This window comes from Mesoplodon bidens (genome assembly GCF_964165515.1).
Source record: "Mesoplodon bidens genome assembly, chromosome: 16".
Taxonomy (NCBI): Eukaryota; Metazoa; Chordata; class Mammalia; order Artiodactyla; family Ziphiidae; genus Mesoplodon; species Mesoplodon bidens.
In genome coordinates this window covers 5,095,723-5,118,363 of record NC_138173.1, presented here as the reverse complement: position 1 = coordinate 5,118,363, position 22,641 = coordinate 5,095,723, and the positions used below count along the sequence as shown (strand labels likewise).

The window sequence follows — 22,641 nt, the reverse complement described above, 5'->3', positions numbered from 1 at the left end:
ATGCTTGACAGTGCTGAGTGACCACTTGAGATCTGTGGTCAGATGTTTCAGAGAGATGTATCAGTTGCCAAACTCGGCTGCTTGGATATATTTAATATGACACAGTCTCCATGGTATAAAATGCATGTGTTTGTCTCATACGATAGTCTTTCAGGCTTTCACTCAGAAACAGCTTTAACTAGCTTGATGATCAAATCTCTTAGGTGGAAGCAGGCAAAAGGAGACCAGCAGGGTGGGGCACATGTGCCAGTTACCTGGTCGGCGGGGTCCCCAGCTCCTTGACTGCAGTTTCCCGCTAGGTTCTTCCCAGAGGTGGCAGTGGCCGGAGCTTGGAAAGTGGGAGGCGAGGAAAGGAGACAATTTTCTGGCTTCCTGCTCAGATCAGCATCCAGTTAGTCTTGGACTTCTCCAGCCACCAGCCCTCGGCTCTTTTGGGCCCACCAGACGCAGCCTCACCGCAGCGCGGGGAGCAGCAGCTGGGACGGGGCCCTCAGCAGTAAGATGATTTCTGTGAGCGTCGCTCCATCCCTGCCTGGTAGCCTCTGCAGCGGCTAGACTGGCCCCTCTGGTCACCCAGCATTTGCCAGGTTGGGCCCCTCCCCAGAGACCTGTGCACATGTTCCTGATTCTTCTGGCCCCCGGGCTGGGAGCTGCTTCCTTTAATGAAGAATCCTGGACTTGTATAAGCATCCTCTTTTTGTCCACTTATCTTCCTGTAGAGTAGATTCCCTGATTTAAATCCCTTCTTTCTGAGATACCTAACCTGTTTTGTTTTCCTGGTTGGGGATGATATTCTAATGGACACACAAAAAGCAAGACACAGCAGCTGATGATCGGAGATGAAACAGCCAAAGTCCCAGAGTGGTGGGAGGACATTAAAGTATGTGCCTAAGCTCTTGGCAAGGGCTGTGCAAGGAAGAGCCAAGGGGCAGGTGCAGCCCTCCGACCCGCAGCATCCTCGGACCAGACACCAGGGGGCAGGAGAGGGGTCCCAACGCTACGTGATTGGAAACGCACTGCCCTCTGAGCTACGTTTTCCAAAGCTATCAGTATAGATTTCATAGAAACAAGTCTCTTTTCACACTCGTATTTCATCAGTTTAAATGCCAATTAAGCAAAATGACTACCAGAACAAGAACCTTGAGATAAGCAGCTTCAGAAAACCAGACCGATCCTTGCTAAGCGTTCAGCTCAACTTGAGGAGACAACTGGGCCTGCGGACCCAAAGCCGCCCGGTTGGCGTAAACGTTCAACGCATGAATGGCCTCAGGAAGAACCTTCTGCAGAGGGAATGGAGAACTGCCTGCCCGGCGCTGGAGAGGTGAGCTTTGGCCGCACCCGTTTTGGGAAAACGAGCAGCCTTCCTTGTGGGATGGGGAGCCCCAGGTTGGCATTGGTGAGCGGGGGTGGTATGGATCAGAGACCCACGCGTCAGGCAGTGACAGGCTAGACGCCCATGACCGTGTCTTCCACGTCGTGTCTGTGATGCAGCGTGAACTGCCCCCTAGTGAAGAAGGGGCTCAAGCAGGGGCTGTGTGGTCCCTCTATGCGGGATGGGGACCTAGACCTGCTCTCCTTTTCTCTCATCCCATCTAGAAGACGGAACAGCTCTTCTGCAATACACCCAGATGAGTTAGGCCTTTCTAAATATGTTTTGTCACGTTCTTTATAATGTCACATTACAAACTTTTAGTAAAAAGTGAATTTTTTTAGGACCAATCTTACAGTCCTTCACACACCATCATGCACACAATAGACATTCGATAAATGGGTTAATGAACTTAACGAAAATAGCGACAGAAAAACAGACAGATCCAAAGGGACAGGACACAGTCCCACTCACAGGCTGACAGTCTCCCCGGCATTTTCCCTCCCCTGCAGAAATCCGTGGGTGGAGCCGGGTGCAGAGACAGGAACTCGGCACAGAGGACTTGGGCCTGGGGGTTGATGGGTTCCTTCTCTAACCTCAGCCTCGGGAAGGTAGCCGGGCGTGGCTCCACCTGCTTTACCATAAAATGGAGCAACTGGAAATCCAGTGGTTTAGGTCTTGAAAGTCCTCATCAGGATGTGACAAAGGAGGCCGTTGTCACACTCAAGGTGTCTCCTACCGTGGTTGGCTGGGGATGGTGTTTGTTTAAGGAGAGCCCCTTAACCTTTGACTTCCCTGTAGTTTTGTGGGATGCAAGACAGGAAAAGAATAATTAGAAACTTCTTCCAGTCCCCTTTGCTTTCTTCCGCTCATGAAGTATTCAGGATAAACTGTAGGCAAAATGGGCAACCATGGGGGTTTTGGATACGAAGAAATCGGAATCGAGGTAGATGTAGGTGTCTTTTCCTGCTCAGCAAAGCTTTCCTGGGCACACGGCCTGTGGGAAAGCATTTGTTCCTAACTCACTCTGTGCATCACAGTTTAAATACACAGGGAGTGTAAAAGAGATTTTCCAACAATGGCAAGTAAAGGTGGAAATTGGAAATGAAGAACTAAAGCCATCTGGAAAAAGTGGGAGCAATTGTGCTGCTAGGTAGGCACCCACTTGCATCTGGTGAGGGCCTGATTTCTTCTGTTTTAGGTGGTTCCTTCCAGGAAGTGCTGCTCCTACACGAAGGCTCTGTGGCGCGGGCGTGCACACCTGACCATCAGAGCCAGGTGACGGTGCTGCATGCAGCCTGGGCCTTGGTGCACACGTTCTGGCTGAGAAGCTTTCATGGTGTGTGCGCGGTGACCCTGCACGGCATCCTGGGCTGCTCCGAGGAGCTTCCACCCCCACCAGCTTCCACCCCATGGCGTGGCTCTGAGCAACGCTGCCGGCTAGGCAGGGCCTGTGGACATCTGTACCTGCACGAATCAGTATCCTCTCTGCCAGCTGGTCTACACAACCAAAGCCGAGTGCTCAGAGCATCACAAAGCTAAAAGTGACTTCAGAGACCCTCCGGCCCAGCCAGCCCTTTTATAAGGAGGGGTAACTTTGGTCTGTAGAAGGTAGTTAACCTTGTACCTTTGCTTGCACCATCTGTAAGAGATAGAATCAAACGTCCTGGATGGGTTTGAGATGTTGCTTGAAAATAGGACTGACAGGCCTTGGACCGCATCTGACATCTCTAACACAGAGGGCTGCATCCGCTACACGGAGACCAACAGGAGCGCTTTGCCCACCTCTGCTTCTCACACACAGTCCTTCTACGTCTCTCTGCCCCTCCTCTGTCCTTCCTGTGTGCCTTGCTCTCTCGCTCCCTCTCCAGGTGGGGATATGGGATTGGACTGGAAACATAATGCCGTGTAAACTGGAAGCTCTAAGCACAGGCTGCTATACCGTCTTATGGTCCGTGTGCTGTCTTAGTTGTGCGGGTACAGTTGAGACTCCCTGAGTATTTCTGGCTCTCCAGAGGCAGATGTTCCAGGGAAAATGCCAGATTCAGTGAAGAGCAACGATTCTGTCAAGGATGGCAGTGTGGAGTGGAAGGAACTGGATATTCAGGTTCAAGTTTCTGCTCGGCCCTGATTCCTGGTCTCAGAACAGGAGCTGAATTCTCCTTCCTAGGACAGGACGAACTGAGAAACCATTTTGCTTCACTTAGCTCTCCACCGAGCCTGCTGGCCTCCAGTACAGCGAGGCCCCTCTGACTTAATTATTCAATAAGTAAGGAGCCCTGAGAAAGGGTTTTCACAGCCCACAGGGTTTTAGGGCCACACCGACTTCCACAAGGGGGTACAGTTTGTCAGCATCAGTTTTAAATGTTGTACTCTTCTTGTTTGGTGTTTTAATTGGTTTTAAAAGAGTGTCCATCAGAGAGCAGTAGATGGTTGAAATTGGATTTAAAAAGCATTTTTCTTTCTGTCCTAAAAATAATAATTTTAGACACAGTCATTTATGGAAATAACTTGCAGACTTAGGACCACTCTTACCTGCTAAATAAAAATATTTTGAAGATTTAAATTCAGAGCTATTTGCAAATACCTCACAGGTTTCATGCCATTGATTATGTGCATTCATTGCAGAAAGTTGTGCTTTTACATATAAATCTTAAGAATCTTTTACCATAAAGATATGTGAAAATATAGGTCAGACTCGGTTCTATCACATTCATTTTTCTTTTCCTAGAGAGGAAAGGCTCAGTTCTTACAATTCACATCAGTTTAATTTATAAGCTGGTTCATTTGTAAGGGGGGTCCTCTGTCAGCAGAGGGTTGAATTTAGAAGCTCTCTCTGCAGATAAGTTTCTCCTCAAAATGCAAGAGGATTGAGATGGCATTGCCTGAGCTGGTCTTCGTTTGCTGGAGATTTTGTGGTGGTTGTTTGCTGTCAGGTAGTTCCTCTCTGGTCTTTTAACACAACTTTCTGCTCATCTCCCTGCTTAAACAGTGGCAACCATAAGATCAGCTCAGTGGCCTTATTCCTCATCCTGTGCTCACTGACTTGTGTTAATCCTAGTGATCTTTGCATCCAACTGTCTTTTGACCACCTTGGGAGTGACACAGGACATATTTTCCCCATGGCTCTCTGATTTTGACAGCAAGGCTCGCCTTGGCCAAGGACGAGGTCCCGCTCCTAAAGTCTGTAGCAAACCTGATGCAACAGTGAGCTTAGTCACTAAGCTGGGGACACCAGGCATCCGGGAAGAGCCACAACTCCAAAAAACACATATTTTGATTCTTATGTTTAGGATGAATAATCTGATAAAGGCAAAGAATTGTCTTTTCTCTATGTTTTTTTTTTTCTATAAAACTTTACGTAAAGCTCTCAAACGGAAAAGGTGATCTCATTTTCTCACACCCTCCCTCTCCTTTCCTTCTCCATCTTGATCATCTTTAGGATAAAAACTTCTCTGTGATGTTACAGATCTTTTAGGAAACTAGCAGAGACCCTCAGGAATCTCGGGCCACACAGGAAGGTGGCTTGCCACACTCCTCACTTGTGCCTGGGGTTTTCTCTTCCAGAGAGTTCTCAGGTGTGTAACTATACCAAGGGGGTGCCAAGTTCTTCTGGAGATGAGAATCTGACAGAGATTCAGTTTGATGTTGAGTTTGAATTTGTATCCTCACATACAGACCACCTCCTGATGCATATGCCTGGCCCCGTAAGTTTACTGAGCATTCACAGATGCAGTGGTAGAATAGCACTGTCAAGGCATTTGGAGATCATCTAGTTTAGTTTGAGAAACTGGGACCCAGAGAGGTTAAGTGACTTGTACCAGGTCTCACAGCGAGGAAGTGAGATAAGCAAAGCTGGAGCCCCCCTCTGCAGCGTGTGGTGTCTCACGTCTAAAGAGGCTCGTCCACAGATAATTCACATGGGGGAGGTGGATAAAGCTCGCCTCCCCCAGGCTTTTCTCCTCTGCTTCTGTGCTAACACCCATTTTCTCTTTCTTCCATTTTGCTTACTAGCATGGGAGACTCCCACCCATGGACCTCTTTGACTCCTTTCTCAAACTTCTTGGACTGAAGCTATTCTCATGTGGAACCATGGTTGGGCCAGGCATTCATAAACCAGTGGGCTACTGGCTACCAGCAAACACTCCATCTCTCTTTTCCTGTAATATACCTCCCTCTCACTCCATTAGTAAAGTACCCATCCCAGGCTTATGTGCTCCTTGCTATAAAAAGTTATAAGGACCTTGGAGAGATTCCCCAGACCAACCAGATCAGATTAGAGGATGGCCCAGTACATACAGCAAGTCACAGCAAGGCTCTGCTGAGACTGAAACAAAACGAGCATATTACAGAACGTTACCTGTTTAACAACATCTATTTTGTTACAGGATTGACAAATTACCAGGAAGCTATGCAGAAAATGTTACCTATCCATCCTCCCCCACCCATGTAGTCACCTGTCTACCCACTGGTCTGTCTAATCTGCTTCTAGAAAAGACTTCAGCAGCAGGCCCTAAGGAAACGTCAGGGTGGATCTGTTATCAATGGAATCGTCTTACTGATGAGATGATCAAACAAGATGGCAAAACCCCAAAATATTAATCTGACTGTAATATTCATTTTATAAAACTTAGTACTACATAAACAATACATTATTAAATACTGACATTTTCCCATATGACCTTCTTTTTTAAAATATTAAGGTCATCTTTATCATTTCCTTTAATCTCTCCCCTTTTGTGTTCTAATATCAAAAAGAAATGGTGGCGATTACCCTAATATTCAAATATGTATTATATATATAAATTGATACATAAAATGTATATAATATATGTAATAGTTAAAATACACACAACATTAGAGAGGGCTATAGGTCTTTTCTCAAATTTTTGGAAGTTATCGGACGAGCCAGAAAGCTTCAGTGGATTCTGTTCTCATATTGAGCAAGTGTAAAATCATAAGGAATTTTTTTTCCTACTCGGAGAGCAGCTTGAGGGCAAAAACGTCTTTCTTTAAATTACCCATGAGAAGTGATGGCGAAGAAGAAAACAGACATCATTCACAAATACAGGTGTCAAGCGGCCGACAATAATACAGAGCGCCGTGACCTGCGTCAAAGGGTACTGGAACGGTCCTCAGGTCGTGAGAAAAGGAGCCGACCACCTTTCCCCAAATGCAGAGAGTGAATTGCAAGCCCTTACCTTGGAGGGCCTGCAGGCTGTGAGTCTGTACGATGATGCAGAGCTGCAGCACCAGCTGGGGAGCGCTCTCCAGGAAGGTGGCGAGTAGATGCAGCATGCTCACGTCTGCGTACTCGTAGACCATCTTCCAGTAAAACCTCCACCGGTCATTCTCTCCGCTCTGTCGACTTCGAATACCTAAGTATATCGTGTGGAAATACCTAGAACGGAAACACAGAGAAAAAGAAAGACCAGAGTGATAACTAATCCTTCAAACACCAGGGCTGTTTTTTCTCTTCTGCAAACTGCCATATATGGGCAAGCACATCCAGGAAACAACTACCTTAGTGGCTTATCACTTAAGGCCCCAAGTTGGCCCTTATTCTTAAAGGTTCACTTTGAGGAGTCACTGCAATTTTCGTCGTCATTAAAGCATTCCACTGCCTTGTAATATGAAGAGGGAGGTGAGACACAGGTGTAGAAGGGATTTTCCACTTTGATAATCTACAGACACCCTTCCTGGTCAGTTCCACCATGTTGCCGGCCTCCAAAATAAAGCAACCTTTCCTTTCCTACCAACACTTGTCTCTCGAGAATTGACTTTTGAGTGCTGTAACAATATCACTTCTATGCAGAATCTTAAAAAAATGACACAAATGAACTTATTTACAAAACAGAAACAGACTCACAGACTTAGAGGACGAACTTATGTTACTGGGGTAATGGGGGGTGAAGGATAGATTGGGAGTTTGGGATTGACGTGTACCCACGGCTATACTTAAAATAGATAACCAACAAGGACCTACTGGATAACACAGGGGACTCTGCTCAATATTCTGTAATAACCTAAATGGGAAAATAATTTGAAAAAGAATAGATACATGTGTACATATAACTGAATCACTTTGCTGTATTCCTGAAACGAACACAACATTGTTAATCAACTATACTCCAATATAAAATAAAAATTTTAAAAATAAATAAAAATTAAAAAACATAATATGGATTTATGTTATATTTTCCCTCCCTGTGAATCCAAAGCTTTCCTCTGCTATAAGTGTCTTGATCAAGTTGACTGTAGGTCAACATTCCTAAGCTGCTTTGCCACAGTTTTTACTGATTTATGTAAAATTGGTTTGTATATTTTCCTTTGTGTTCCATTTCATTCATGCCTTCCATGAATAACATTTGAAAATTTGATTCTGGAACAGAAATAAAAGGTGATTTTGTTTTCCCATCACAGTATTATGGCACAGGACAGTGGCAGGGGGGAAGGTAGGTGTTACCAGAGCTGCAGGGGCTCGTTTAACACCTATACATCACTGAATACAAAGGTTGCCTTCTTGCTTGAAGAAAGTTGACCAGAAAGTCGAAGTCCTTATAATAATTTTATCTGACTACTTAAAAATTCCAAGGTTACCCCAAAACACATGCATTATATATAATATATATTTATACAAGCATTATATATATGGGTAACATGAATGTGCAAAAGATTTCAGAATTTAAAAAATTCAGAACATGCAAAAATTTCCAAAAAAGCCCAAGGGAACTACATATGTAAAGACACAAAGATGGGGAAAATGCCCTGCATTCTGATAGGAAGTGTATTTGCATATGTAGCACGCTTGGCCTGAAATGCATTTTGCACATTCACGTTACCTTTTCTTAGAATGACCTTATCTCTTTTCTCCACTACGGAAACTTACAGTTGTGGTTTAAAACTCTTCTAATGTATCTCACCTCAGAAGACCTTCCCTGATGACCCCAACCGAGAATCCTTCCCTGCACCCGACTTGTGCATGCTGCTAACACGGAAGCTACCTCACTGGGTGGGTTTATCTGTTTCTGTGTTGGCTTCTGTTCCAGACCTACAGGCTGGAGGGTGCTCACTCATCACTGAAGCTCACCATTGAGCTCTATTTTCTGTTCACGCTGGGATTCACCAAAGTGTGTTAAATTGAATTGGGGGGAAAGTCTCAAATTCTATTTCTTTATAATTAGTTATTTCATGAGACGGACCAAGAGCCTACATCATATCAGTTTTTGCTTCCAGCTGGAAGCACACAATGGTTTATGCTATTCAGCGGACATTAGCACTATTTGGAGTATTGCACAGTAGTAGGAGAGTTTTCTACTTTCTCTAAATCATCAGTGATGGACATCAGGGGTCTTATGCCCACAGCTCAGTCAGCTTGGGCTTTTCTCAAGTCTGTGCTCTGAAAAACGATGACAATAAAGAGGCTTTGCGATCACAATTGGTTCTCCTCCATCTTGTCAATATGTAAATGGTTTACCACATTTTGTCACATTATTATTTTTTTCCACCATCTTCTTTATCAGCTGCTGGAAGGGAAGGTTGGAAGAGAAGAGGCCCAATGAGTGTGAGTAGAAATGTGGACCATGAGTCACAACTGTTCCCACAGTTCCTCACACCTCATGGTAAGGAAATGTTGCCCCACGTGAATGGAGGATGAAAACACACATTTGTACCTCAGTGTCACGTTCTTTCCCCTCTGCCACGGCTATCTCCTGTGTGGGCTGTGCAGACACCAGCCCTCCAGTTGTAGAGCGAGTCCCTGAGAGAGGTCTTCAGGGCTTCAGCTCTTGTTCCACGTTTGACCTGTATCATGATGTTCCACGTCGTGTTTCCCCAGAGCGTACAGCCAGAGATTTGACTCCAGGGAGATCTGGTTTCATAATAATTTACTTCTCAGGGCAGGGAATTTTGTCCACGTTGACAAACAGCCCCAAACACCTCTCACCTAACTGGTAATACCAACTGTTCTAGAGACAGAACATCAATGAAGAAAGCAAAGGAAGACTGGTCATATTTGTCATTCAGTTCTAACAAATGGGGACAGATGAGGGATTATTCAAAGAAGCTGGACTATTGTGTCTTTTTGTGTGTGTGTGTGGTACGCGGGCCTCTCACTGTTGTGGCCTCTCCCATTGTGGAGCACAGGCTCCGGACTCGCAGGCTCAGCGGCCATGGCTCACGGGCCCAGCTGCTCCACGGCATGTGGGATCCTCCCGGACCAGGGCACGAACCCGTGTCCCCTGCATCGGCAGGCAGACTCTCAACCACTGCGCCACCAGGGAAGCCTTATTGTGTCTTTTAATCTAGTAAACTGCATAGGAATTGAGAAATAAATATAAAAGAATAAGCTCATGAGTTCTTTTCCACAGAAATTTAGAATGACATGAAGAAGGATTTGTGTTCCAGTGAAAAGTCATTGTGTTCCAGAAACAGGAGCAAAACTGTCAAGTTAACTCTTCTGTGCAGATGTTTTGGTTTGTTTGTGTTTTTAATAGCTACCAGGACAAGAGCCTTGGAGTTACTTCTTGTGTTAAGCACCCTTAGGTGAGTTTCAAAAAGGGAAGAGTTTTTAAAACAGAAATATTCTGTCAGAAGTTATAATCCCTTTGGTAAGAACTAATGATGTGGTAGACGTGAGGCCTCAGGTCTGAAACTGAATCCCAGGAGACAAAGGGGCCCCCAACGAGGGACAGCTGTGTAAGACGTCCCTGAATCAAACTCAGGACTGAAGAAACCTGGGAGGCGCTGAATTGCACCCTTGGTCGTGGACAGCTCTGATGGCAACGTGAGCCTGTGCTGTCTGCCTTCCACGAAGGGCCCTTGTCACGGCTGCCTCTGCACCGTCACTCAGTGGATCTGACAAGGTGCTTCCACTGTGCTCCATCCAACCCACCAGTGGAGTCTGGGAACTTACAACGCTGGTCAGAGATGCCGAGGGGACGCCTTGATATGTGACTCCACACGTTAGCTTTTTTTAAAAATAAATTAATTTATTTATTTTTGGCTGCGTTGAGTCTTCGTTGCTGCGTGCAGGCTTTCTCTAGTTGCAGTGAGCGGGGGCTACTCTTCATTGCGGTGTGCGGGCTTCTCGCTGCGGTAGCTTCTCTTGTTGCAGAGCATGGGCTCTAGGCGCGCGGGCTTCAGTTGTTGTGGCACGCAGGCTCTGTAGTTGTGGCACACGGGCTTAGTTGCTCTGCTGTATGCGGGATCTTCCCAGACCAGGGCTCGAACCCGTGTCCCCTGCATTGGCAGGCAGATTCTTAAGCACTGCACCACCAGGGAAGCCCACAAGTTAGCTTTTGAATGGTTCTTGGCAGCCATCTACTGGGTAGACAGAGTCGAGAAGTTCCTGGTTGTGAGCTGCCCTCTTAGTCTAATCCAGATCCTTCACATTGCATTATAACACATGTCTACTCTGGGGGAGGGGAGGATGGCTGACGGCCTGTCCCTGGAAAACGACCCTTTGCATACTTAGAAGACAAAGGCCAAGCAGTCTTGTCTCCTTGGCGTCTATGTTATTATGATTTAACTGGGAAGTATTTTCTCCCCTCTGATTCTTATGGCCACTTAGCTTCTGATCCAAGTTTCTTTATCTGAAGGTGGAGAGAACCATACCTCCTTCACGGCTGTGTGAGCGCTAAACAAGAAGTTGTGTCTTGTGCACGTGCTGTGTTCACGATATGCAGGGATGTCACTGCACACCAAGGTTATCGGTGTTCTGGGCTCATCTATAAGGCCAACTCTTTGATCCTAAAAATTCAGGTGGCTTTACGTCTTCAGTTCTTCTTGTTTCCTTTAGGCATTTTATTCTGGGGAGTGTTTCCATTATGTTGGATTTGGCCTTTGCCTGTTCTTCCCGAGGGCAGACGCAGAAGGTCACCACTCTGCTGGGAAACGAGGTAGTTTCTTCACCTCCTGAGTATCAAAAGGATCCAGCATGGCGTCCAGGTGGGGCTTGGAGGGGTCACTAATGTTCTTTTTCTTAGGATTCTGCTTTGCTGTATTAATAAAAAGGCAAATAACACCCAACAGGCATAGGTGACCAAGGAAGTTGATGTCAATGAAAACACATTCAAATAGGGAGGGTTTAGAAAAAGCCATATTTATGGTTAAAATTTTAGCATAATAACCGATGGATTTCCTTCATTTAAGAAGGAAAAAAGTTTCAAGTCTTCATCATCGAGGATGCAGTATGCAGTAAGCACGAGAGGGTAGTGGCTTAAACACACAGCTCTCATTCCTGCTAACAGGAGATGTTCCCAGTAAACCCCACTCGGAAATGTCAGTGTGTCCAACACTTCCTCTGAGGTGAGCACATTCAGAAGATGTTTGCCATCTTTACTGTATGATTGATTCATTTTCTGATAGGGTCATTCTAATTTATCGTCTTGTGGCGCATGCTAATGGAAGATAGGGTTTTCCTTACATCACAAAATGACACCAGGAATTCTGCACCAACCTTATCAACATAATCTCATTCCTAAGAATATCTTAATTTTGTAATTTCCTCAGCATTACTGAAGATGTAAACACACGAACACATCTACCTAACTCCCTACCATACCTCACACAAAGACACCCACATGTAACCCACGCCCTCCACCTACCTACACAAAATCTAGTCCACTGATTTTCTGAAGATGTAAATTGCATTTAAATTCTCAGCTCCTTTTCATCAATATTTTCCAGGTGCAAAGAGCAACCTGGACTAAATTCACAGCCCCTCACATTACCAACTTCAGACCTAAACATAATATGGCAAAAGTGATAAGCTTGGGAGGAAAATTCCAAACATTCAGCATGTCAAGCATTATATATCTAGTATGTATTTTAATCTACAATTTAATGTGATTGAGATAATCTTTACATTACTTGTGGGGAAATGAGATGTATATAACAAGTTTCAGATAGTCCATATTTATGAGGAATACCTCAGTCCTTAAAAAATATTTGATCAAATGTTAACTACTGATATAGCTGAATCAGAAATCATTAACAGCTATGAGGACGTTATGCATATATATTCTAATATTGCATTTTCTTTCTCTTATAGCACATTAAACAGGTTAGCTGTTAACAAATGTTATTTTTACTATCTGAAAAATGCAGAGCAAAATCTGAGCAGAAGAGCTTTAAAGAAACAACATAAATAAACACTGATTCCAGCAACTGGTATTTTCTTCTGTGGCCTGGCTACAAGCAAAGCTTTAACTATTATATATGTATATACATTCACTATATATATATATCATAATACACATATGTCTGTCCATCGATCATCTCTCTCTCTCTCTCTCTCTCATCAACAGTAGGCACTGACAAGGAATGAAATTGTATGGTTTGTCATCTTAAATATTCTGTATTGAATATTTTAAACAACAGCCATGACCACAAAACCTTGTTTTGACACCAGAACATCAAGTTTCTGTTGTCTCCATTACGCCAATAACAGTAAAAATGACAATATTCTCTGCTATATTTCTACAGTGGAAAATTTCCTGGTGACTATTGTTTTAAAATTAGATTCTACTTCCCATCAGTCATCCCAAGGGGGGAAAAATGTGCGTTAGGAGGGAACGAATGCATTGCTTGACATTATGTTTGACCCAAGCGTTAGTGGTCACAGCCCTATGAGGTCAGTCTGAGCCACGCTGACCCGAGGGGACCGGGGTGCGCTGTCACCCGTGCTGCAGAGCCATCCCCTCACAGCGTCCTGGGGATCACCTCTCACCCGGAGCCCCTAAGCGCTCCAGTGCGCGTGTGCGTGTCATGCCTCTCCTGTAACTTTCATGGATATTTGCGATAAGGAAAGAGAGATGGAGAATATCCTCAGGGTCTCCCAGAAATCCTCCAATGGGACAAGAACCTCAACACCTTTTCCTCACTCACGATACTTTTATTTTTCTCCCCAAAGCAACACTGCCTCTTAGACTAATGAGGCTTTGGCTTTCTCTGCATGTATCTGACCTGTGAGCTGTATTTCCCTCACCTCTCTCTCTTGCTCAGATAATTAGAATTAATTTGGGTTCTCAGAGGAGAATAATACTAGTGCTATTAAGATATTAAGAGCTTCTATCATGGCATAGAGCATTCTTATACAGTATGAGCTTATACAACGTGAAAGCATACTTGGTTGGCATCTTGTGTTTGATAAAAAGGCCCTTTTATTGATTTTATTTTTAGTCTTCTCTGAAAATAAAATTTACCTATGGGATATGGTTATTTTTGTTTTGTTTAATTTTCATGCATACCTCTCATAATGATACTTATTACATAAACAAGTTCTCATGTAGTTCCATCTCCGTAGTAGCTCAGGGCAAACAGCTTGGAATCAAGATTGCTTCCTCTTGGGCTTCCCTGGTGGCGCAGTGGTTGAGAGTCCGCCTGCCGATTCAGGGGACATGGGTTTGTGCCCCAGTCCAGGAAGATCCCACATGCCGCGGAGCGGCTGGGCCCGTGAGCCATGGCCACTGAGCCTGCGCGTCCGGATCCTGTGCTCCGCAATGGGAGAGGCCACAACAGTGAGAGGTCCGCGTACAGCAAAAAACAAAAAAAACCTGAGGAAGAACATTCCAGTCAGAAAGGACAGGAGGTCCAAGGGGCTGAGGTGGTCATGTGCTGAGTTCATCCCAGGAGCACCAGGTAGGTGGGTGTGAGTGGGGAGGGGGCGGAGTAAAGGGGAAAATGGGAGGGTCTGGTCTGGTCACAGAGGGCCTGGTGGGCTCTGTGCAGACTGTATCAGTGAGAAAGGAAGCGATTTGCAGGTGTGAGCAGGTGAGGGACAGAATCTGGCCACGAGGTTCCTCTGACAGCTGTGCTGAGCATAGAATGAAGGGACGCAGAGTAGAATCAGCTCGGTTACTGCAATAACCTTGCAAGTGATATTGTTTGGATCTGGATAGCAGCGGTGGAGAATGAGGCAGATTCTGGGTATTTATTTGGCAGTTAAGGCCAATGGAACTTGCTGCCAGATCAGATGTGGGTGTGAGAGAAAGAGGAAGCAATCTTTTTTTTTTTTTTTGCGGTACACGGGGCTCTCACTGTTGTGGCCTCTCCCATTGCGGAGCACAGGCTCCAGACGTGCAGACTTAGCGGCCATGGCTCACGGGCCCAGCCACTCCGTGGCATGTGGGATCTTCCCAGACTGGGGCACGAACCCGTGTCCCCTGAATCGGCAGGCGGACTCTCAACCACTGAGCCACCAGGGAAGCCCAAGAGGAAGCAATCTTGATTCCAAGCTGTTTGCCCTGAGCTACCATGGAGATGGAGCTGCCATTTACCGCAATAAGCAGATTACTGGATGATGATGGACTTCACACGTGGTAATTTTGAAATGTTTTTAAATATCCAAGTGGAGATCTTGGGTAGGCCATGGGATCAGAGTCTCAAATTCAGGCCCACTTACTGATGATTTGGGAGGCATTTTCGAATTTAAAGCCACAAGATGAGCTCACTTTTACTTACACTGAGACTGTGCCAACCTTACTAAGCATGGTGCACCTTGTCCCTAGGCTTGGGTTTGAGGCCCACTGAGAAGGCTTTACTTAAAAGGCACCACACCTGAGTACATCAGGCAACCTCGGGACAGGGCATCCAGCTTCTCTTGGGGAGGGTGAGTGCTCAGGGGTCTTTCCCTTCCCAGAGCCTACCTAAGGGGGCACCGGGGTTATTTCAAACTCCTAGGAGAAAGTTGAATGGTATGGGCTTGGAATTAATGTGATAAGGTTTCTGTGATGTCTAATCCTAGATGCAATTTTGGTTGCCTTTTCTCAGTGGATATGCTAACCAAAATGACACAGATATCTTTAGAAAGTCCATCTTTATAGAGTAGCCAGAAATGGCTGGGCCTCCCCGTAATTGAACTAGGAGGATTGGAAACACAGAGAATCTGGGGAAGCTTCATGGCGAGTTGAATCCCTGTCCATGGCCCCTTGTCACCCGCACTCTGGTACGAGATGAGGGTTTTCTCTTGACCCCTATGCAGGCAGCTTGGAAGGGCTGAGGAGTGAATGCCCTGGGTCAGTCCTCTGCCAATGACCAGAGGTATGGTTGGAAAAGTACCCCAGCTGCCTCAGGTGCTGTAATTCTGAAGTGAGTCCCTGGGGGGCTTGAGTCCCCAAGGCCCACAGTGTGACCTACTCATTGACACCCAGCCTTCTGACTGTCCTCCCTTCCCGGTCCCACTTCCCCACCCCCACCAGTGCTTCCTAGAATTGCCTTCAGATCAGCCACTTACACTCAAACCCTCCTCTTAGTCACATCACAGGCTCATAGCAGCACCCTCAATGATGCGCTCTCTTCCTCTGGATGTAAATCCTCCAAAATACCACTCACATGGCATCCATGCCAGTGGCCCCCAGATGGCCCCCAACTTCCTCTGCCGGGCTCTCCACACTTTCTCCTATCAAGTCTGACGTTACAGGTTATCTTCTCACATGGAAATGCACACGTGACCCGTGCAGACGGCTTCCCCCTCCCTGCCTGTCCTTCTTCCTTCTTCCTTCTTCCTTTGGTGTCTGCTCACATTTGTCCTCCGGCACCAGGTGTCCAGCCAAGTCCAAGTGCCACTCCTCCAGGCTTAGCTCAAGCTTTTCCTAACCTCTCTTCCTACCACAGTGATTCTTACCCCCTGAGATTCTATTGAACTCACTCAGCACCAAAAGTCTGGACACCCCACGATCCCTAATTCTTGAGTGAAAAATAGATTTGTTTTGTGTGCAAACTCTGATCAATTGGAGATAACTGAGTTGGGAAGCATTCTGAGCTGGACTTTGAGCTCCTTGGTATCAGTAAGTGACATCTGCCATCGGATGAGTGATAGCCAGTGCAATAGGTATTTGGTCGAGTTGCTTCATGTGCTATTTATTTTTGACTCTCACTAGCTTACAAGTCCCTGAAGGTGATTACTCTGCGATACGTATTTTCTCTCTCTTTGTTCCTTTCCAACTCATCAGTCTAAATGTAAGTTCATTAATCTAAACTTAAAGCTGAATTATGAGGTTCAAACATATTTGTGTGTGTATACATATATATATATATATATATATATATATATATATATGTATATATATAATACATACACACACACGGGGTGCGTCAAGAACCAACATCATCACACACACACCACACATCATACAGGCTCAGCTGAAAAGGCATTGCTGTGGGCTGGCAATTGACAGTTGTGTATGTAATAGCATATAAAGTATTTAAAACCTTTTTTGTTGTTAATCTCATCTTTGAGCATTCTGTCACACAGACCTTCCTCTTGTGTCATCATATCATATTTTATTATCAACTAGTGCCTGCCAGCCAATTTTCTTTAAAATCACAACATAAGTCAAGAGAGAATGGGAACGTACATGCATTCTTTCAGGATAGAATTTGAGCTCTTCTGGTAATTTATGAACTAAAGTCATGCATTGTGCTTTGGACTCAATTCAACGACATTAGTGATCAATGAGACTTGATTTTGTGTTTTACGTCATAGAGGAAAATCCAACTGATTTCACGCTTTATTTAGGGGATGGTTTTAGTTGAGGAAAAATAATAGCAGTAAAAATCTAACATGTTCTTACAGCCTTTGCCTGAAGTTCTATTGTGGTTTATGGAAATGTGATTCAGGATGATATATTAAATATTAAAACCAATGTAAGGTTTAATTGAAACTTATAGGGCAGCTTTTCTTAATTTACTGTCTATCGTGTAATTTTTAGCACACCGCATAAAGAACAAAAGACCGCCTACACTCTTCTGCTGTTTTACCACAGCCCAGAATTAAATTAAACTTGCTGACATTAAAAAAAGGAGGTGCCATGCCACCCTGACTTGAACTCCCAATATGGTTTTGAATGGCAGCTGAGGGGTGTACATGGACCCTGTCTGAGGCAGATTAAGACAGTATCTGAGCAGTTTCAAGCTTTGCTTTTGTTTTTCATCTTTCGAGAATGAATGCACATAATCAGACAAAGGGAATTAACAATAACTTTCCACCTAAAACACAGAGGCACTGGGTAAGATGCTTTATATACATTTTCTTTTTCTTCTCAGACACTTAATGAAGGTGGTGCTATCTATGCCCTCTGACCCGTGAGGAATCCTCACCATCAGAGGTCATTTAGGAAGGTTGCACAGCTAGTAAGCAGTTGAGCTGATCATAGATGCCATTTCTGTTGGTCTCCCAAATCCATGCTATCTACACAGAACCAGACCCACTTCAGCATCTTAAGTTATAAAGCAGCCTCAGGTTTCCAGTCCAGGAAAATGTGTCAGCTACCGATGCCTAAATTATCACTTGCTCATCTTATATCAAAATGTTATCTGGGGAATATTACTCAGCCATAAACAAGAACAAAATTCTGCCATTTGCAACAAAGTGGATGGACCTAGAGAGTATTATGCTTAGTGAAGTAAGACAAAGAAAGACAAGTACTGTATGATATCACTTATATGTGGAATCTAAAAAATAATACAAATGAATGTATATGTAAAACAGAAACAGACTCACAGACATAGAAGACAAACTAGTGGTTACCAAAGGGGAGAGGGAAGGGGGCAGGGACAAAATAGGAGAATGAGATTAACAGATACAAACTACTATATATAAAGTAGATAAGCAACAAGGCTATATCATATAGCACAGGGACCCATAGCCATTATAAGTCTTATGAAAGTCTTGGTAGTAACTTTTAATGGAGTATAATCTGCAAAAATACTAAATCAGTAAGCTGTACACCTGAAACTAATATAATATTGTAAATCAACTATACCTCCATAAAATTTTTTTTTAATGTTATTTGGGTCAGAACTAGCTCGTTCCCTCAATATGAAGTTGAACCTGATACACCTGAGGTTCAGAGTAGGCTTTAAAGGGTGAGATTCTCTAGGGCAAGGCTGAGATTCCTATTCTGGGTCCTGACACGGAGCCATCTGCTTGTCAACAGCTGCCTGAGATACTTCAATTTATTTATTATTTAACTTTGTCACAAATAAGCATGAAAATGTTTAAAAGTGTCGAGGAGCAATTGTCTTGACCCCCACGGCTGCCATGTGACATGCCTCCCAGCCTCTGTCTAACTTTACTTAAGCTGTTGCTGAGTTTATTGACCTCATACAGGGGTAATGAGTGGAACCTTGCTGGAGCTGCGGTCTTTCCTCCTAATCTTTGCCCCAGGACTTCTCATTCTTGGGGCCACCCTTGACCAGGGAGGATCAGAGGAGTCACTGGATCAGAACTCCCTCTCCCCTCACCCGGGGGTGTCTAGCCCATTTCCCACAGTGGAGACCAGCCCCACAGTGCACCCTGGGCTGGTGGTCCCTCCTTTCTTGTCTCCTATTCCCTGAAACCACCTCTCCAAATAAACCACATACACACTGGCTCTTGTCTCAGGCTCTGCTTTCTGGCGAATCCAGGCTAAGATGTTTGCCAGAGTGAATCTAGAGCCTTATTTTTCTCCTCAAGGATTGTGCAGGAGGAGGAACTAGGTAAGTGAAAGTTGCCCAGATTAAAGACGTGAATTTAAAAACAAAATCTGGGAGAGCAATTAGCATTTTTAAAAACAGATCCTTTTTTATTTTTATTTATTTTATTTTATTATTTTTGTGTGTGTGTGTGGTACACGGGCCTCTCACCGTTGTGGCCTCTCCTATTGCGGAGCACAGGCTCCGGACGTGCAGGCTCACCGGCCATGGCTCACCGGCCCAACCGCTCCGCGGCATGTGGGATCTTCCCAGACCGGGGCACGAACCCGCGTCCCCTGCATCAGCAGGCAGACTCTCAACCACTGCGCCACCAGGGAAGGCCCCTTTTTTATTTTTAAGAGGAGATCTCTCTCAAATCCACACGATTTCTGTTTTCATGAAGCCTAACAAAACTCTTACATTTTTAACTTATTGCTCAATTAAGTTTGTCATACAGGGCATGCCAAGCCAGCCTATTTCTGTAATCAGTTTTTGTTTCTACCCGGCTCAGGCAAGAGACAAAACGGAAGACGTGCTGTTCATAGCAAAAGGAAGACACTTCCTATTGAATATGGCAGCAGGGTAATCAAGAGTCACATGGTTGACTTTCTTATGTGACAGGGAGGAAAATACCCTGCCTTCCCTGTCAAGAATAAGAAAACTACTTGTCCTATTCTCAGAATGACAACAGCATTCAGAGATGAGAAAAGCTAGCAAAGGGTCTTTTAGAAAACTTCCCTCCAAGGTAGTTCAATGATGTTTTGAGATCATGTGAACTTTTCAGAGCACCCCCTCTTCATGTTTACCTAGTTACTGAAAAACCCGTTATTTTACCATCACCTCCCCACCTCCACGTACAAATTCTCTCTCCCATCCCCCTCCTTCCTCCCTCTCTGCCTTCCACTAACTTCTGTCTTTTCTCCATGTCATCATTTAACATGATACATGTTTCCTTCTTTCTTCTTCTTACATGTCTTCACTCTTCCCCAGCATAAACCAGCAACAAGGAGTAAGATCGTTTCTCAACCTTCATTACACATTTAAGGGCTGCAGTTGCTAGTTGAGAAACATGGCCCTGATTCATAAAATATCATAAAGGAATATTAAATTACATGCAGGCCCACTTAAGGTCAAAGAGGAGCATGAGGAAAATACAAAAACTAGTGAAACAAAAAATGTGATTTGATTAATGGGGCATCTTAATTCAAGAGTTCCAGTTGGATTCCAGAAACCTCCATGTGGACGTTCCTAGAAACTATAATTTCTTTTCTGTTGAAAGGAAAATCTTGATGGGAAGAGACACGAAGGCCCTTCTCAGACCACACTGGTCTCCCATCTGCTATTTCCACTGAATTCCTGAATTTACTGATGGCAGTCACATCCACTTTGGGGGAAGAACTAGGCATGATGTAACTGCGTCATACAAAAATGTTTGAGACCTAAATATAAAGCGTAACGGTTAAAGTATGCGTTCACAAAATATCAACATTTCCATGAAAACAGACTTAAAACAGACCTGCAAATTTAGGATTGTTTGCTTTATGGAGTTCAGCTATGAAACAGATATGTTCACTAGTTAATTTGTTTAACAATAGAATGAATGTTCATTCTGAACCTAATATACACACATCACTATGCTAGTCACTGAGAGATCCAGAAATGACTAATAAACAGTTCTTGACCACATGGTGTGTATAATCTAGTACTAGAGAGCTGCAATGTCGCCCCTTAAAATTATAAATCAAGTATTTAAATAGACTCTGGAATATCTTTCTCTCTCTCCCTCTGGTCCCCATTTCCTTCTTCACATAGGCAACCATGAAAATGTGTTTAATATGCATTCTTTTAATTGGCATTTGTTCTTAAAAAAACTTTTCACTTAGAAATAATTTTAGACTCACATGGAAGTTGAAAAAATAGTATAGAGTTCCCAAGTGATGCTCCCCAAGAATCCCCCAAAGACAACATCTTACATAATCATATTACAATTATCAATCAGAATTTTGACATTGACATTGGAGCAATACTATTAACCAAGCTACACACCTTATTTTGGCTTTCATCAGTTTTTATAAGCACACTATTTTTCTTTCTTTGGTGTATAGCTCTATAAAATTTTATCAGATGTGTAGATTCATTAAACTTGTCATGGCAGTCAGGCTAAGGTTATCCTAAATAAACTCCCTGTGCTACCCATTTATAGTTATACTCAACCCTAAACCTAACCCTGGCAACGACTGATCTGTTCTCCATCACTGTAATTTTGACATTTCAAGAATGTTATATAAACAGAATCATACAGTGTTTAATATTTTGAGATTAGGTTTTCTTCACTCAACTTGAGATTCATCTAAGTTGTTGCCTGTATCAATCAACCATTTCTCTTTATTGCTGAGTAGTGTCCTGTTGTATAGAAGTACCACAGTTTGGGCCAGCTTCCATAACGTAGGGGTTATCACCTTCACCTCACACAGTTTGTTTATCCATTTACCCTTTGAAGGACATTTGGGTTGTCTCCATGTTTTGGTGATTATAAATATAACTGCTGTAAATATTCAAATGCACGATTTTGTGTGAATGTATGTTTCCTTTCTCTAGAATAAATAACTATAAGTGGGCTTTCTGGGTCACACGGTGAATGTATGTGTAACAGTCTAAGAAACTGGCATTCGTTCTTGTATTTGTTCTGTTTGCATGCATTCGTTTATTAAATGGCATTGTATTAAAAATAGTTTACTTTCTTTTTCATCCAGTGCCATGTTGTTAAGACCCATAGGTATTGCTACATGTGTATCTAATTCATAAAGATATTCCCTTGATTGCTGCATAGTATTGCAAGGAACTCTTTACTGCAAAGAACCCTATAATCAGTCATTTTGTAAAGCAAATGATTCTTTGGAAATGTGTATACCCCACAAGTAATTTGTTTAGTGAATTTAGGTTTCTACTTATTGGGTTTTCTAATATAATGTGTATCTTTATTACCTTTGGATTTACTTCGTGGTTTTACACATTGATAAAAACATCATCAGGTACTAACAGCAGCTGTCTAAGTTCAGAAGATGCCTGGGTATGCCCACCTCAGGGATGTCGAGGTGAAGAGTTCGGGAAGTTTAAGATCTCAGTAGAAAGCTTCGAGGGAGCATGACTTCATTACTGTTGAACTCAGTCACTTTGGGTAGAAGAAGCAACCCTTCAGATGCATTAAATCAAGAGGATTTAAATAGCTTTTGAGGTACTGTGGACTCTAATATATATTTTTATAGAACAGCACGCCTTTCCCAAGTTTCTACCCTGAGAGAATTTGGTACTACCGTAAATGATAATTGAGTGCTTATCATGTGCCAGATATCCTATTAAACCCTATGGGCATTTTCTTATTTTATCCTTGTTTCCTGCCTCTGAAGTAAAGACAATTAATTTCCTCATTTTTCAGGTGAGGAAACTGGATCTTAGTGAGACTGGGTAACTGGAGAGAAGTCACATAACTACTAAGTGGCACAGCTAGACGTCAGTGAAGTCTTAACAGCTGCTATACAGCCTCATTTATTTTTGTGACTGGTACTGGGAAAAGAGAAATATTATATGCTGATTAAAAAACCACCAATAATGTCTGACCTGGGTCAAAGATAATGATGATGGTGATGATGATAATGATGATAATGACAATGATGATAATTCTATACCATTTATAAACATACCCAATTCATAAAGCCATTTTATGTATATTCTTCCCCTCCATCCTGAAATTAACTCTGTGAATTAGTTGTTTTTCCCATTTTCCAGATCGAGCCTGAGACTTGGGGAGGTTAAAT

General features: G+C 43.7%; 1 protein-coding gene across 1 annotated transcript in view; it reads right to left on the bottom strand.

Annotated features, from left to right (window-relative positions):
• XKR4 (XK related 4) overlaps positions 1-22,641 on the bottom strand; it is a gene marked incomplete at its 3' end in the record, with an annotated part of 336,116 nt that overhangs the window by 118,658 nt on the left and 194,817 nt on the right. The window contains exon 2 of the mRNA XM_081258696.1: positions 6,571-6,770. Within this exon, the coding sequence (XP_081114822.1) occupies positions 6,571-6,770 (200 nt within the window). The remainder of the gene's footprint in view (positions 1-6,570; positions 6,771-22,641) is intronic.